The sequence below is a fragment of the Cetorhinus maximus genome, chromosome 21 (assembly GCF_964194155.1).
Source record: "Cetorhinus maximus chromosome 21, sCetMax3.hap1.1, whole genome shotgun sequence".
NCBI lineage: Eukaryota > Metazoa > Chordata > Chondrichthyes > Lamniformes > Cetorhinidae > Cetorhinus > Cetorhinus maximus.
This window is the reverse complement of record NC_135899.1, coordinates 84,073,455-84,089,935: the sequence shown is the minus strand read 5'-3', so window position 1 is coordinate 84,089,935 and position 16,481 is coordinate 84,073,455. Positions and strand designations below refer to the sequence as shown.

Genomic DNA, 16,481 nt, shown 5'->3' with positions numbered 1-16,481 from the left:
CCAGTACGTATTTATTGTATTTGCAAGAAATTCACTTCTCTTTTACCCCTCCCCCCTTTCACTGCATTGGGTGATCAGTAGAGCTTTTGAAGATTGGATTTCTGAAGAATGCTTCAATTACTGTACTTGAGGAGTGGCCATAAGACACAACTAGTGAATAAACCTTAGCTCTGAAGTAGAAAGGTGGTTTGTTACCTTTTCAATTGAATATTTTTTTTTAAAATCCTTGCAGCCTAAGGAAACTGTTGTCACTCGCTGGCGTGCTGACCCATGGGCACGTGGTTCCTACTCCTATGTGGCTGCTGGCTCATCTGGTAATGACTATGATCTAATGGCACAACCAGTAACCCCAGGCCCCAGCATCCCTGGGGCTCCTCAGGTAAAAATCTAATTAGACTTTGGCAGTATTACAGTGAAATAATTAGCTTGAGAAGAGATGTGTTTTTTGATTACTAGAGATGTTCAATTTTTGTTCATAATATTGTAAACTTATTTATTTGCAAAGTATCAGAATCAGAGACATGAACTTGATCCATCACTAATGCGATATCTCAATGTCAATGGAATTTCAGTAAAGGATATTGGAAGGAGGGGTGAAATTATCTCTTTTTTTCCATGGAAAGCTCCCAGTGGTCCAGTTATGAAATCTCCATCCACAATTAAGACATAGTTGGAGAAGGACTGTTTGTCATTATTGACAGTGAAACACAATGGGAGCTATGAATTAAAACTATTGCATAGGGAGTGTATGCTCGATAATAAAATGCAATTTTTGTTGTAGCGCACTGATATGAATGCAGGAAGTTTGCAATACTGGATATGTTTCCTGATGATAATATGACAGTGCAGTGCAAATTTGGTGGTCTAACTCGGAAATCTACCTCTACGAACGTGTAGATGAAATGCAGAACTTTAAGGCAGAAAATTCAGTTCATTGCAATAAATGGAAAATTTATTTCTGTTGAAGTGTGTGACTTCAATCAGTTGCAATAATGTTTTTCAGTTTGTGATGAGATCCAATTTGTATTCAGCACTTGAATCATGTTCTATAGAAAGCAAAAAGGCCAGTTTGCCTAATGGAAGTGTGAGCATAGTTTGTTGCAGAAGCTATGAAGGGCTGTGTGACCTACTTATTTGACTTTGACAAGAGGGAGGATAGTGTGGAACTGAGTGGTTATGAAAGGGATGAGGCAAGTTGAAAAGAAAACAACTAAGATATTAAAATGTGTTTTGCCAAGCGTTTACAGCTGAATTCACACGTAAGCTGTACATGCTGCCCAGTTTGTAGAAGGCACTAACATCGAGCTCTACGGTTATTTCATAAAGAATATTCAGTTAGCAGGCAATCCTTGAAGGATATGTTGTGCATGCTTAATCTATATCACAGAGTACAGAAGGGGCCATTTGACCCGCTGTGCGTTTGAAAGACCTATTCAGTAGCCCCATTCCCCCTGCAATTTACCCATAGCTCTGCAGATTTTTGAAAATTGCTAATGAACCTGCTTCCACTACCCTTTCAGGCAGTGCATTCTATATCACTATTGGCTTGTTGCCTAAAAACAAGTGTTTTTGTTATGTATACATCTATGGGCCCTAATGCATTTTACACTCTCTTATCAACTTGCCCTTCCACCTTAACACGTGTGTACATAAACCCAGAAGTGCCTGTTTAAAATTATGCTAACCCCTTTTAAAATTGTGCCAATTAGTTTATATTGCCTCTCTTCATTATCCCATTTAAATTTCACCCCGTCACACTTCTCTGCAATAAATTCCACCTGCTGTGTCTGCTTATTTCACCAGAGTGTCCATGTACCCCTGTAGTCGTCTGCCGCCATCTTTGTCATTGTTGACTACGGTTCTGAGTTTTGTGTCATCAGCACACTTTGAGATGATGCCCTATATACCAAAAAGAACTGTGGTCCTAATGTCAACTCCAGGGGACACCATTGTATACTTCTTGCCAGTCTGAAAAAGCAACCATTTGCCACTGCCTTCTGTCTCCTAACCAATTTTGTATCCATTCTGCTTTTGCCTTTTAATCCCTGGGCTTCAGTTGTGCTAACAAAATCTATACCTGGAGCTCCCTGGATAGATAAGGAACTAGAGATTTAAAATCAAGTAGAGAAAAGGGGTTGATGACTCATGCCAGGTACAGAAGATAGTCAGTTGGGCAGAATACAGAGAATATATATGTTTAGCTGACTGACCTGTAGTTACTAGGTTTATCTCTCTCCTTTTTTTAAACAATGGTATATCATGTTTAACCCTGCAGAAGTACCTCCTGGATCTATTTTCATCCAATCCAATTTATCTACTGCTTCCTCCTTTACTGCAACATTGGAAGTAACATTAGCACTACACAAATTCCAGGCAATGACCATCTCCAACAAGAGAGAATTTAACAATCTCCCCTTGACATTCAGTGGCATTACCATCACTGAATCCTCACCATCATCCTCCTGGGGGTTACCATTGACCAGAAACTGAACTGGACCAGCCATATAAATGCTGTGGCTATAAGAACAGGTTAGAGGCTGGGAATTCTGAGGGGAGTAACTCAGTCCTGACTCCCCAAAGCCTGTCCACCATCTACAAAGCACAAGTTAGGAGTGTGATGGAATATTCTCCATTTGCTTGGATGAGTGCAGCTCCAACAACACTCAAGAAGCTTGACACAATACAGGACAAAAAGCAGTCCACTTAATCAACACCCATCCACCACCTTAAGATTTTTTAAATTCATTCATGGGATGTGGGTGTTGCTGGGCAGATCAGCATTTATGCACATCTGTAATTGTCCTTCAGAAGGTGACGGCGAGCCGCCTGCTTGAACCGCTGAGTCCATGTAGTGTAGGTACACCCACAGTGCTGTTAGGGAGGGAGTTCCAGGGTTTTCACCCAGCAACAGTGAAGGAATGGCAATATATTTCCAAGTCAGGATGGTGAGTAGCTTGGAGGGGAACTTCCAGGTGGTGGTGTTCCAAACTGCTGCCATTGTGTCTGCTGCCCTTGTCCTTCTAGATAGTAGTAGTTGTGGGTTTGGAAGGTGTTGTCTAAGGAGGCTTGGTGAGTCACTGCAGTGCACCTTGTAGATGGTGTACAATGCTTCAACTGTGCATTGGTAGTGGAGGGAGTGAATGTTTGTGGATGGGGTGCCAACCAAGCCGGTTGCTGGTTGGTGTCGAGCTTTTTGAATGTTGTTGGAACTGCATTCATCCAGGCAAGTGGAGATATTCCATCACAGTCCTGACATTGCTTTGTAGATGGTGAACAGGCTTTCGGGAGTCAGGAGGTGAGTTACTTGCCACAGGATTCTTACCCTCTGACCTGCTCTTGTAACCACAGTATTTATATGGCTATTCCAGTTCAGTTTCTGGTCAATGGTAACCCCCAGGATGTTGATATTGGGGGATTCAGCAATGGTAATGCCACTGAATGTGAAGGGGAGATGGTTAGATTCTATCTTCTTGAAGATGGTCGTTGCCTGGCACTTTTCAGCCTAAGCCTTATCATTGTCCAGGCCTTGCTGCTTTTGGACATGGACTGCTTCAGTATCTGAGGAGTTACAAATGGTGCTGAACATTGTGCAATCATCAGCAAACATCCCCACTCCTGACCTTAGATGGAAGGAAGATCAATGGTGAAGCAGCTGAAGATGGTTGGGCCTAGGACACTACCCTGAGGAACTCCTGCAGTAATGTCCTGGAGCTGAGATGACTGACCTCCAACAACCACAACCATCTTCCTTTGTACTAGGTATGAGTCCAATCAGTGGAGAGCCTTCCTTCTGATTCCCATTAACTCCAGTTTTGCAAGGGCTCCTTGATGCCACACTTGGACAAATGCAGCCTTGATATCAAGGGCAGTCGCTCTCACCTCATCTCCATTCAGTCCCTGCATTGCCGGTGCACAGTGGCAGCAGTATGTACCATCTACAAGATGCATTACAGCAACTCGAAATATGTTTAAAATCTTACTTTACAGTAACAACACACAAATGTTTGCAAAACTTGCATTATGATCACTGCATCTCTTCTGTCCATGTGTGTGTGTGTACTAGCTCTGTCTTGATCCTCTCCCACATGCTCGTTTTATTTAACTCATGTCCTTCCAACCCACCTTTCACCTCTGTTATATGTAAATACTAATCAATTTTCTTTGTCTCCTCCACTTATTTTGCCTCTTTTTCCCTTCTCTTTGTTACTCCTCTATCTTTACCCCCTTCTCATGTTCTCTCTCTACAACACATTTTCTCCTTTTGCATATTGCAATTGCTCAGCTGTGTGAGGAGACTGCAGGAAATAGGGAGTGCAAGCTACTTAAGTCCATTTGAAAAGTTGGAAATTGGTGATGGAACAAGTGGCAGGCGGGATATGCCTGGAAGAGGCACATTAGAACTGATTAGCTATAAACATTTCCTCTGTTGGAAAATACTAATTAAATACATGTGCCCTAGAAGACTCTTGCTGGGTTATGAGAATGACTGACAGTTATATAACTCCATGAACCAACCATCCTTACTGATTCCGATGCTTTCACCTGGGAAAGTCTTTTGATGTATTTGGAATGAAATAAAGAGAACTGGATTGCACAAGATTAAATTGCATACTGATTCTTCCCCTGGTGCAGGCTCATGCTTCTGTTTGAGGACTTTGCTCTGAGCAGAATGATGTGTTGTAGTGCACATAGAAGCTGAAGCTTCCGCAACTGGGCTCTAAATATAGCTAGTAAATACATTGGATTTAAAGTTAACTGCGGGTCTGTATGTCAGATGGTTTTGTGGTAGAGATACTTCTCAATATTGCCCTTAGTTGTAGTAACTTCCCCGGTGGCCTCAGCCAACATCACAGAAACAGATTATCTGGTCATCTATAGCACTGCTGTTTGTGGGATCTTGCTATGTGCATGTTGGCTGCTGTGTTTCCTACATTATACCAGTGACTACACTTCAAAAGTACTTCATTGGCTATAAAGCACTTTGTGGTATCTGGAGGTTGTGAAAAGCACTATGTAAATGAAAGTCTTTATTTCGTTCGCTGGAAAGAGCAGAAAATACCAGGTTTGATTTCCAGTCTGTGCTGAATTAGTTAAGGCAGCAGTTTCTGCCAACTCCAACAATCCGCACGTGCACCTAGGCTTGGGGGGGAGGAATGACTACCGAGACTAGGAAGGAGATTTATGGAAGGAGGCATTGCCAGCATTAATTAGAGAGCCATTGGGCAATGGGGAGGTGCTAGATTGGAAAATAGGCAAACATGAAGCCTATGTTTAAAACGGTTGGCAAATAAGGCATTGGCAATCATACACCTATCAGTCTTGCATCTGTGTAAAATAGTGCAATGGATTGTCAACTTGATTATCTGTACATTAATGACCACAGTAAATATCAGCCAACAAGGATTCCTGCCTGGCAAGCCTCCTTGACTTTGAGAAAGTAACACCTCAAGTGGATTGTGATAAGCCCTGTAGCATATTGGGGTTTCCAGAAAGAATGTGATAAAGTTCCACCCAAAAAAGCTGAAAGCTGGACTTTATACCTAGAAGTACAGAATATAAAAGATGAGATGTTAATGCTAATGCAGGTACAATTGTACCCAAACAAGCCTCTGCCCCCTCAAAAGAAGACATAAAGTGCAGCTTAATTGAGGTTATTTTATTTAATCTTAAAATCATGGCTTGCTATAAGCCTATTAAACATAAAACAGGAAATGCTAATGGCATTAGTTTAATGCATTATCTGGAAAACTGATTTCATTTTCTTTCTTTCATTACAGCCAGTCCCTCGTCTCTTTTTTGCTGGAGAGCACACTATCCGCAACTACCCTGCGACAGTTCATGGTGCTTTATTGAGTGGATTAAGGGAAGCTGGTCGAATTGCTGATCAGTTTCTGGGTGCGATGTACACTCTTCAACGACAAGCAACTCCTGGCATCCCGACCCAACAACCCAGTAGCATGTAATTTATAAAAGGGAAAGGTTCGTATGATGGAAATCATCCTTCTAGATTTCATCTGGGGGTTTAAAAAAAAGCTCCTGCAGCCCTGCAGTAGACTCACTGTAGACCTGATGCACTGGTTTCAAACCTCCTTTTCTTCCTCCCCATTACTGCCAAGTTTTTGAGGCACCATGACCATGAGACTGAGCCAAGTGGAGCAACTTACTCTGGTTGGGGCGGGGGCACTTCTGACCAAATTATGTGACAGCCCATTATAATGCCTTGGGTACTCTGTAGCATTAACTCCTGTGTAAATGCATCAGACATTTTGTTTGTGAGAGCAAGAGTGTGAATGATTGTATTATTGATGATGTTTTTCCCCAGCCATACTAGTATGTGCTTTAGGATATTTTGAGTGTGAATTTGCAGAAATAAAACTTTTTGATGTAATGGTCAAAATTTTTCACAAAATTGGCATTTGTTTTAATGCGTGGTTACTGTAAACACTAGGGCTAATAATGGAACAAGGTAGCTCAATATAGAAGTTTGTTCAAATTGTATTATTTTTACAATGCTTAAACTGCAATATCTAGGTTTGTGAGGAGATTCTTTTGGACCATTTTTACTTGCTAACTTACTAACTAACTTACTAACCCTAACCCTAACTCTATAACAACCTTCCCTAACTAACTCTGGTTACTTTGCACTCTGAAGTATTGAAAATGTCAAATGATCTTTGCGTGTATCACAACTACCAATCTTGTTTTCTTAAATGCTACCTAGAGATGTGGTATAAACAAGAACAAGTGTTGCTTGGAGTGTATTGAAAGTACCCACTGCGTCTAACTGACATTTAGTGTTGCATTATCCAGTCTCCCTTTGGGCCCGTGTGCTATGGAGTAGGGTTACTCAAACCTTTTGTTAAGGGCCACAATCCCCACCAGTGTCCAACTTGAGGAGCACTGCAACATGTGTAGAAGTGTGGTGAAACGTAGGATCATATGTTTCCTTCAGGGATACCACAAGGAAGGAGGAACAGAGTTCCAACTGGCTTTCTGGGCAAAAGGTTTTGTTTCAAACCCCTATTGCCCTTCTATTTAATTTTTGCTCCTTAAAGTTAGGGACCCGGGGATATTTGTTTCCTTCCCTCCTTCAACCTTACTAACGAATAGTTTCACACACTACTTAGTGAAACCCACTTCTAGTGATCACCACTTGTGGTGAGACAGTGATCTAATAGAGTTTGTCAAACCCATTTCTGTAAACTTGCAGGATTTTCCATTGGTTTTGATCAGGAATGCTCATTGATGAAGAGATGAATAGTGCTGATGTGATGCTTTACACAGCATGTGATCTTGGTGCTCTTGACGTTCACCCCCTTTTTGCATTCCAACGATTTTCTGTCCAAAGCCAGTGCTCTATGCTGTGTGCTGTATGCTTTTTGTTTTTCAGAATGCGAATGACACCAGCAAACCCACATTCTTTGCTCCTCAGAAAGTGATGGAAGGTTTCCTAGCAATCGTTTTTGCAACTGAGTTAATTGCTAGGCCACTTCAGAGGACAGTTAGAACTAGCAACATAGCATGGATTAGAATCATGTGTAAACCAAGCTGGGTAGGGCCAAAGGACATTGGTGTAACAGTTAGATTCCTACAACAATCCAGCAAGTTCCATAGTTAAAGCTACCAGATTTATTGCTTTAACACAGAGGTACTGCAGATGCAGGAAATCTGAAATATAAACAGAAGATGCTTGGAAATACTCGTCTTGTCAGGTGCTACCTGACCTGCTTATTCCTGCGTTTTTCTCTTCAGATTTACTGCTCAGGTGGGATTTGAATTCGATTTCTGGGTTGCTAGTTTGGTAGAGCACTTTCAACACTTTAAATAGCTGAGCTCTTTAATTGTCTACTGTTCAGGTAAGGGTTGAACAAAGTCTCCTACTGAGTGCCTTTGGGCTGGAAATGAATTAATGAATTGGGGAGACAGTGGCATAGTGGTAATGTCACTGAACTAGTAATCCAGAAGCCCAGGCTAATACATGGGTTCAAATCCCACCACAACAGCTGGTGAAATTTAAATTGAAAGCTAGTCTCGGTAATGGTGACCATGAAGCTATCATCGATTGTCATATAGACCTTCCTTTAGGGGGGGAAATCCACCATCCTTACCTCACATGTGACTCCGGACCTACAGAAACGTGATTGCCCTTGAGAGCAGTTAAGGGGCGATCAGGGATGGGCAAAAAATGCTGTCCCTATCAGTGAAGCCCACACCCCATGAGCAAATAAAAAAAGTGGAAGGAGCACCAACATTGAGTGCTAAAATCATGAGCAGTGCACTGGGAGGAGAGATTGAGCAGCTTTTTTAAAGCAGGAGCACTGCAGGTATTTTTAAGGATAATTTGAGCAAGTGGCAAATCAATCACTAAGTTTGTTATCCTGTATCCTATAGGTTTTTTTAGATAAATTCCTCTAATTTCCCTGCATCCCCATTCTCCCAAGAGCCTAAAGACTCTTTATTGTGATGGTTTTAGCACTGTGCATCCAAAGGCTACACTTCAAAAGTACTTAATTGGCTGTAAAGTGCTTTGGGATTCCTAAGGTTGTGATAGGTGCTATATAATTTCAAGTTCTTATTTCCTGAGGTGGTGGTACATTGTGTCACATTGATAACCTAGCTGAAGATTAATTCACCACAGTACCTCGAGCTTCAGTTTTAACCACTCTACCAATGGTTTCCTTTATAGTATCTCTTTAGTGTGCCAATATTTTTACTGTGAATTATTGACATTTAATGTTGTCAACCCTAGTGTCTATGGTCAAAGCAAATTATGTTATGCTTTTTATTGGTTGTACAAAGAATGATGTAGATTGATTGATTTGAATTACAAGGACAGTTTCTGAACTAAAGTACACTGAACTGACTTTCCATTAGAATTAACAGCTGGTCCACAGATATGCATGAAATGCCAATTGGACTTTTCATTTTATACACATTTGAAACAGTGGAAGAGCAGTGTAATTTTTATTGGCTTGTCAGATTTATATTTTGGCATGCAAAGAAAGGTGTGGGAAAAAAAGGGCACCTTGTTTGCTAAATTCGAGAAGATTTTGCACTTTTTGTCATCGGTGTGCTAAGGCTACGCCTTGTGTAAGGCCACAAATATATTTTAAATAAAAAGTCGAATGTATGAGTTTTTGAGTTGTGATGATTTAAAAAAAAACAATTCAGTATTTTGTTCATGAAAAGGTGCCTAAATAGGTTAACGAAAGGTATGCTTGTTTGCTTATTCCAAGGTCATCTTGTTTGAATTGACTTGCTGAACTTAACACACTGCCTGATTTACTGAGGTGTTCAGACTACCACAGTCCGGGTTTACACTGTTAGCTGATCGCAGTTCAGGCCACCACAATAGGCCTCAGTGCACCTGGGCTGGTTGAGGAAGGTGAGAATAGGTTTTTGCTCCACATCATTACCCCATTGCACAGTGACAGATGCTGGGAAATGTATGGGAGGATGTTGGATGGGAAAGGACTAGACTTGCACACTCCAAATGAATAGCTTTGCCCTTAGTCACTAGAGAACTTGGGTGAGGTATTGCAGAGCTCCCACATGTGTAAGCATAACAGTATTTTGGGGTGGGGGAATAGTAAATTTGAATAAAAAAGCTAGCTAAACTGGGATAATTGCATTAGTTTTGCATCACTGAGTTATACTGCACGTAAAGCAGCAGGAAAAGGATGCAAATATGCATTACTAAATTCACTTCCTAGGTTTTATCCTGATGCCAGATGCACTGATTCCATGAATGCCTTTCAAATGTAGCTGGAATATTCATTTTACATTGTGTTAGCAAGACCAGCTCTTTCAGCACATCAATACACACTGGTTTAGGCTTGAAACCTAAATAAGGAGTCTGTTACAATCTGATTAGGGACCAGTAGCTTTTTGCTTAAATTAGACCAGGTTTGAAATCCCAGTTACTCATTAGTAGAATAATGGTACAAGATTCCACGGTTTTAATCAAACAAAAAATAAACTTCATGATCCCAGCTGATACTGCTGGACAAGTCAGATCCCAGGGTGGGACCCGGCCTGATAGATGCTAACTTTTATTTTTTTGTTTCGAAACGTGGAGGGCAGCTACTGAACAGAGCTACAGGAGTCAGCTGATGAACTTTTAACAAAAGAATAAAACATTTATTAAACAAGAAAAGATGAACTATATAACAATAAGTCACCCACAACTATACCTTTACAGATATATATAGGTTTGTAATGATAAGTTACAAAAGCTATCTTATACTCTAATGTTTACAGTAAGTACATAGCTCATGTAAACCAATAGGTGACTTGTGGTCAGCATGCTTCAAGATTAAGTGACATGTCATCCCAAACACATGCTATAGATCTCTCACCATCTCCCCTAAGACGCTTGTCACACTGTAAGCAAACCGGTCTCGCTGAACTCCGTCTTTCTCACAAGGCTTTCCACTCTGCACTCTCGAAGAAATTGCTCTGGAATCTTCTCCCAAACAACGCTTTCTCTCGGATGCCTTTCACAAGGGTCCACCTCCAAGGTTTTGATCTCTCCTTCCAATGTTCCTCTCCCCTGGATCACCACATGCATTCAAGCTTTGCCTCCCACACACTCTCAGATGCTCAGCTATGCCGACAGAACATCACTGCTTCACACATCCATAGTAAGGAGTCACCAAGCTTTGACTGTCTCCACAGACCTTGTGGCTTCTCACCAGCCCATTTTGCCTTGAGTCTGCTTCCTGCAGCTTTCGCTCTTTAATTCGTAGCCTTTCCCTCTGCTCTTTGCTTTCACTTCCACTCAACAGGCTCTTGTTCCCGATCCCTGTCCTTGTCCTTTGGCTTAAAGGGCTTCTAGGGGCCTTTTTCCTTTTCCTTTAGGACCTGCTCCCTGCAGTTCTGTCTCATAGTAGACTGCTGACAACTTAGTATCTCCCTCGACATCCAAAACTCACTTGACATTTACTATTACTTTAACTTTAGAGCAACTAGTCTAAGATTCTTAGACTTATTTTCCTTAGCAATCTGCTAGTATGTCCAGCTAGAGAGAGACTTAAACTGCTTTCTTCACCTTAGAGCATAATCACCAACCAAACTCAAACTGCTTTCTGTTTCTGTCTCTGTGGGACCCCTGTTGCTAGGCAACAGCATAGTTTTTCTACTTTGAGTTATAAAACCTCATTAGAATCCAGGTATACAAACAAAGCCCCCACCCCCCGCCTCCAGATTTGCAGGCGTCCATTTAAAGTGAAACTAAAACTCCGGCTCCCTTAACACACACACAGAAATATAAAAGAAACTTAAAGATACAACTCACTTCTAACACACACAAATAACTTAGGAACAGAAGAAGGCCATTCAGCCCGTCGAGCTTGCCCATGGCTGATCGAACACTTCAATGCCTTTTACCCACACTATCCCCATAACCCTTTACGTTATTGGTAATCAGAAATCTATCAATCTCTACTTTAAACATACTCAATGATTGAGTTTCCATGGCTTTCTGGGGTAGAGAATTTCAAAGATTCACAACCCTGTAAGTAAAGAAATTTCTCCTCATTTTGGTCCTAAGTGGCTACCCCCTTATTTTGAAATTGTGGCCCCTGGTTCTAGACACCCCAACCAGGGGAAACATCTTACCTGCATCTACCCTGTCTATTCCTTTAAGTATTTTGTAGGTTTCAATGAGATCATCTCTCATTCTTTGAAACTCTGAAGAATACAGGCCCAGTTTGCCTAATCTCTCTTCATAAGACAGTCCCACCATCCCCGGAACAAGCCTGGTGAACCTTTGTTGCAATCCCTCTATGGTAATAATATCCTTTCTGAGGTTAGGGGACCAAAACTGTACACAGTACTCCAGGTGCAGTCTAACCAAGCTTCTATACAATTGAAGCAAGACTTCACTACTCCTGTACTCAAATCCTCTTGCAATAAAGGCTAACATTCCATTAGCCGCCTTAATACCTTGCTGCACCTGCATGTTAGCCTTCAGTGACTTATGGACAAGGACACCCAGGTTCCTTTGTACATCTACACTTTCTAATCTCTTATCATTTAGGAAATACTCTGCACATCTGTTCCTTCTACCAAAGTGGGTAACCTCCCATTTTTCCGCATTATATTCCATCTGCCATGTTCTTGCCCACTTAGTAAGCCTGTCCAAATCCTCCTGTAGGAGCTGTACATCTTCCTCAAAGCACACATACCCTCCTATCTTTGTATCATCTGTGAACTTGGAAATATTACATTTGGTTCCCACATCCAAATCATTGATATATATTGTGAACATCTGGGGCCCAACTACTGATCCTTGCGGTACCCCACTAGTCACAGCCTGCCAACATGAGAATGACCTGTTTATTCCTATTCTGTTTTCTGCTTGTTAGCCAAACCTTAATCCATGCCAGTAAATTGCCTCCTATCCCACGTGCTTTTATTTTGCTAATCAACCTCCTGTGGGGGACTTTATCAAAAGCCTTCTGAAAATCCAAATATACTATGTCCATCGACTCTCCTTTATCAATTTTGTTAATAACATCCTCAAAAAACTTCAAGTTCGTCATACATGATTTCCCATTTGCAAATCCATGCTGACTATACCCAATCAGTTCATGATTATCCAAGTACCCATTTATCACATCCTTTGTAGTAGATTCTAGCATTTTCCCTACTACTGATGTAAGGCTAACAGGTCTGCAGTTCCTTGTTTTCTCTCTCCCTCCCTTCTTAAACAGTGGGGTGACATTTGCTACCTTCCAAGCTTCAGGATCCATTCCAGAATCTATAGAATTTTGGAAGATGATCACCAATGCATCCGCCATCTCTATAGCAACCTCTTTCAACATTCTGGGATACAGGATATCAGGTCCCGGGGATTATCAACTTTCAGTCCCATTAATTTCTTCAATATAACATTATACCAATTTCCTTCAACTCCTCATTATCCCTAGTCCCTTGGACCTCTAAAGCTGGGAGATTTCCTGTATCTTCCTCAGTGAAAACACACAAAGTAATCACTTAGCTTCTCTGCCATTTCTCTATTCCCCACTATAAATTCTCCTGACACTATCTGTAATGGACCCACATTTGTCTTAGCTAAACTTTTCCTCCTTGCATGCCTATAGAAGCTTTTCCAGTCCATTTTTATGTTATTTGCTAGATTGCATCCATATTCTATTCTCCCTCTCTTTACCAGTTTCTTGGTCTTCCTTTGCTGTATTCTAAAAACCTCCCAATCCTCAGGTGCACTACTATTTCCGGCAACTTTATAAGCCTTTTCTTTTAATCTTATACAATCCTTAACTTCCTTTGTCAGCGATGGTTGACTGACTTTTTTCTGGGTTTTTGCACCTTGAAGGAATGTATAGGTGTTGTAAGCTATGTAATAGTTCTTTGAAGACTATCCATTGCCTATGTACAGTCATATCTTGTAATGTATTTTCCCAATCCATCTCAGCTAATTTGTGCCTCATGCTTTCATAATTTCCTTTACTTCACTCTGCAGCAAGGATGTTAAAGTTAACTACCTCACTTTCAAACATAATGTAAAATTCTATGATATCGTGATCACTAGCAAGTAATATAAAAAATGGACAGTAAGAGCTTCTTTAAATATATAAAAAGAAAGAGAGAGGCCAAAGTCAATATAGGCCCCTTAGAGAATGAGGCTGGGGAAATAATAATGGGGAACTGGGAAATGGCAGAGGAGTTGAATAAATACTTTGCATCGGTCTTCATGGTAGAAGACACTAATAGCATTCCAAAAATACTGAATAATCATGAGACAAAAGTGGGGGAGGAAATAAATACAATAACCATCACTAGAGAATAAGTACTAGGGAAACTAATGGGGCAAAGGCTGATAAGTCACCTGGACCTGATGGGTTGCATCTGAGGATATTAAAGGAAATAGCTGCAGAGATAATGGATGCACTGGTGATAATCTTCCAAGAATCCTTAGATTCTGGAAAAGTCCCATAGGATTGGAAAACTGCCAATGTAACACCCTTATTCAAAAAGGGAGGGAGACAAAAAACAGGTAACTATAGGCCAGTTAGCTTAACATCTGTCTTTGGGAAAATGTTGGAGTCTATTATAAAGGGTGTAATAGCAGAACATTTAGAAATAATCTAATCAAGCAGAGTCAGCATAGCTTCATGAAGGGGAAATCATGCCTGACAAATGTATTAGAATTCTTTGAAGAGGTAACAAGCAGGATAGGTAAAGGGGAACCAGTTGGTATAATATATTTGGATTTCCAAAAGGGATTCGATAAGGTACCACACATAAGGCTACTTAATAAGAGCCCATGGTATTGGGGGTAATTTGTTAGCATGGATAGAGGACAGGCTAACTAATAGAAAACAGAGAGTTGGGAAATTGGGGGCATTTTTAGGATGGCAACCTGTAACTAGTGGAGTGCCACAGGGATCAGTGCTGGGGCCACAATTATTTACAATATATATTAATGACTTGGATGAGGGAAGTGAATGTACTATTGCCAAGTTTGCGGATGACACAAAAATAGGTGGGAAGGCAAGTGGTGAGGATGACACAAAGAGTCTACAGAGGGATATAGACAGGTTAAGTGAGTGGGCAAAAACGTGGCAGATGGAATATAATGTGGGAAAATGTGAGGTTATGCACTTTAGCAGGAAAAATAGAGGAGCTGAATATTACTTAAATGGAGAAAGACTGAAGAAAGCCGCAGCACAGAGGGATTTGGGGGTCCTCGTGCATGTCCCAACAAGCTAACATACAAGTTCAGCATGAAATAGGGAAGACAAATGGAATATTGGCCTTTATTTCAAAGAGAATGGAGTATAAAAATAGGGAAATCTTGCTAAAACTATACAAGGCACTAGTTAGACCTCACCTAAAATACTGTGAACAGTTTTGGTCTCCTTATCTAAGAGAAGATATACTGGCATTGGAGGCAGTCCAGAGTAGGTTCACTAACTTGATTCTGGGATGGAGGGATTTTCTTATGAGGAGAGGTTGAGTAGGTTAGGCTTATACTCACTGGAGGTCAGAAGAATGAGAGGCAACCTTATTGAAACATATAAGATTCTTAGGGGGCTTGACAGGGTAGACGCTGAGAGGTTGTTTCCCCTAGCGGGAGAGTCTAGGACCAGAGGGCATAATCTCAGAGTAAGGGGGCCCCCACTTAAAACCGAGATGAGGAGGAATTTCTTCTCTCAGAGGGTAGTCAATCTGTGGAATTCTTTACCGCAGAGGGCTGTAGAGGCTGGGTCATTAAGTATATTCAAGGCTGAGATATACAGAGTTTTAATCAGTAAGGGAATCAAGGGTTATGGGGAAAAGGCAGGGAAGTGGAGTTGAGGATTATCAGATCAGCCATGATCTCATTGAATGGCAGAGCAGACTCGATGAGCCAAATGGCCTACTTCAGCTCCTATGTCTTATGGTTTTATGGTCTTACTCATCACTAAAGGCTCTTTTGCAATAAGGTTATTAATTAGCCCTTTTTCATTACATAATACAATATCTAAAATAGCCTGCCCTCTAGCCGGCTTCTCAACATACTGCTCTAGAAAACCATCCCTAATGCACCCAGAAACTCGTCTTCCACAGCATTGGTGCTCAATTGGTTTACCCAGTCCATATGCAGATTGAAGTCACCCATGATTACTGTGTTGCCCATGCTACATGCTTCTCTCATCTCCTGATTAATACTATGCCCCACATTACTATTATTATTTAGTGACCTATAAACAACAGCAACCAATGTCTGCTCCTCGTTGCTGTTTTTTTAGCTCCACCCAAACAGATTTCACACATTGTTCTTCTGATCTGAGATCCTTCCTTACTAATGCACTGATCCCATCCTTTATTATCAGTGCAACTCCACCTCCTTTCTCTTCTTGCCTGTCCTTCCAAAACGTCGAATATCCTTGAATATTCAGCTCCCAGTCTTGGTCACCGTGCAGCCATGTTTCTGTAATGGCAATTATATCATACCCATTTACCTCTGTGCCTTTAGATCATCTACCTTATTGTGAATGCTGTGCGCATTCAGGCAGAGTGCCCTTAACTTTGTCTTTTTGACATCATTCCCCATTCGAAGCATACTCAATGCTCTGCTTTGTTTCTCCTGCCTTCTAGTCTCACTACTACTTCCTGTTTCCAACTTTACTTCCTTCCAATTTGGGCCGCCCCTCAGCCCCCCACCCCCCTTGACCCCCCCCTTAAACCCACCCCAACAGCACTAGCAAATCTGCTTGTGAGTATATCAGTCCCAGTCCTGTTAAGATGTAACCCATCTAGCTTGCACAAGACTGGTCTCAATGCCTCAGAAATCTGATGCCCTCCCTCCTATACCAGTTCTTCAGCCATGTGTTTAATTGATCAATCCTCCTATTCCTATACTCACTGGAACGTGGCACTGGGTGTAATCCTGAGATTACTGCTCTTGAGGTCCTGCTTTTTAATTTCTTTCCTAACTCCCTGAAATCCCTCTTCCTACCTATGTCATTGGT

At 41.3% G+C, this 16,481-nt stretch overlaps 1 protein-coding gene across 1 annotated transcript in view; it reads left to right on the top strand.

Moving 5' to 3' along the window:
• kdm1a (lysine (K)-specific demethylase 1a) overlaps positions 1 to 6,409 on the top strand; it is a 65,129-nt gene extending 58,720 nt beyond the window's left edge. The window contains exons 20-21 of the mRNA XM_078567321.1: positions 233 to 379; positions 5,778 to 6,409. Coding sequence (XP_078423447.1) covers positions 233 to 379; positions 5,778 to 5,963 — 333 coding nt within the window. The 3' untranslated portion in view covers positions 5,964 to 6,409. The remainder of the gene's footprint in view (positions 1 to 232; positions 380 to 5,777) is intronic.
• Positions 6,410 to 16,481: the final 10,072 nt, after the last annotated feature.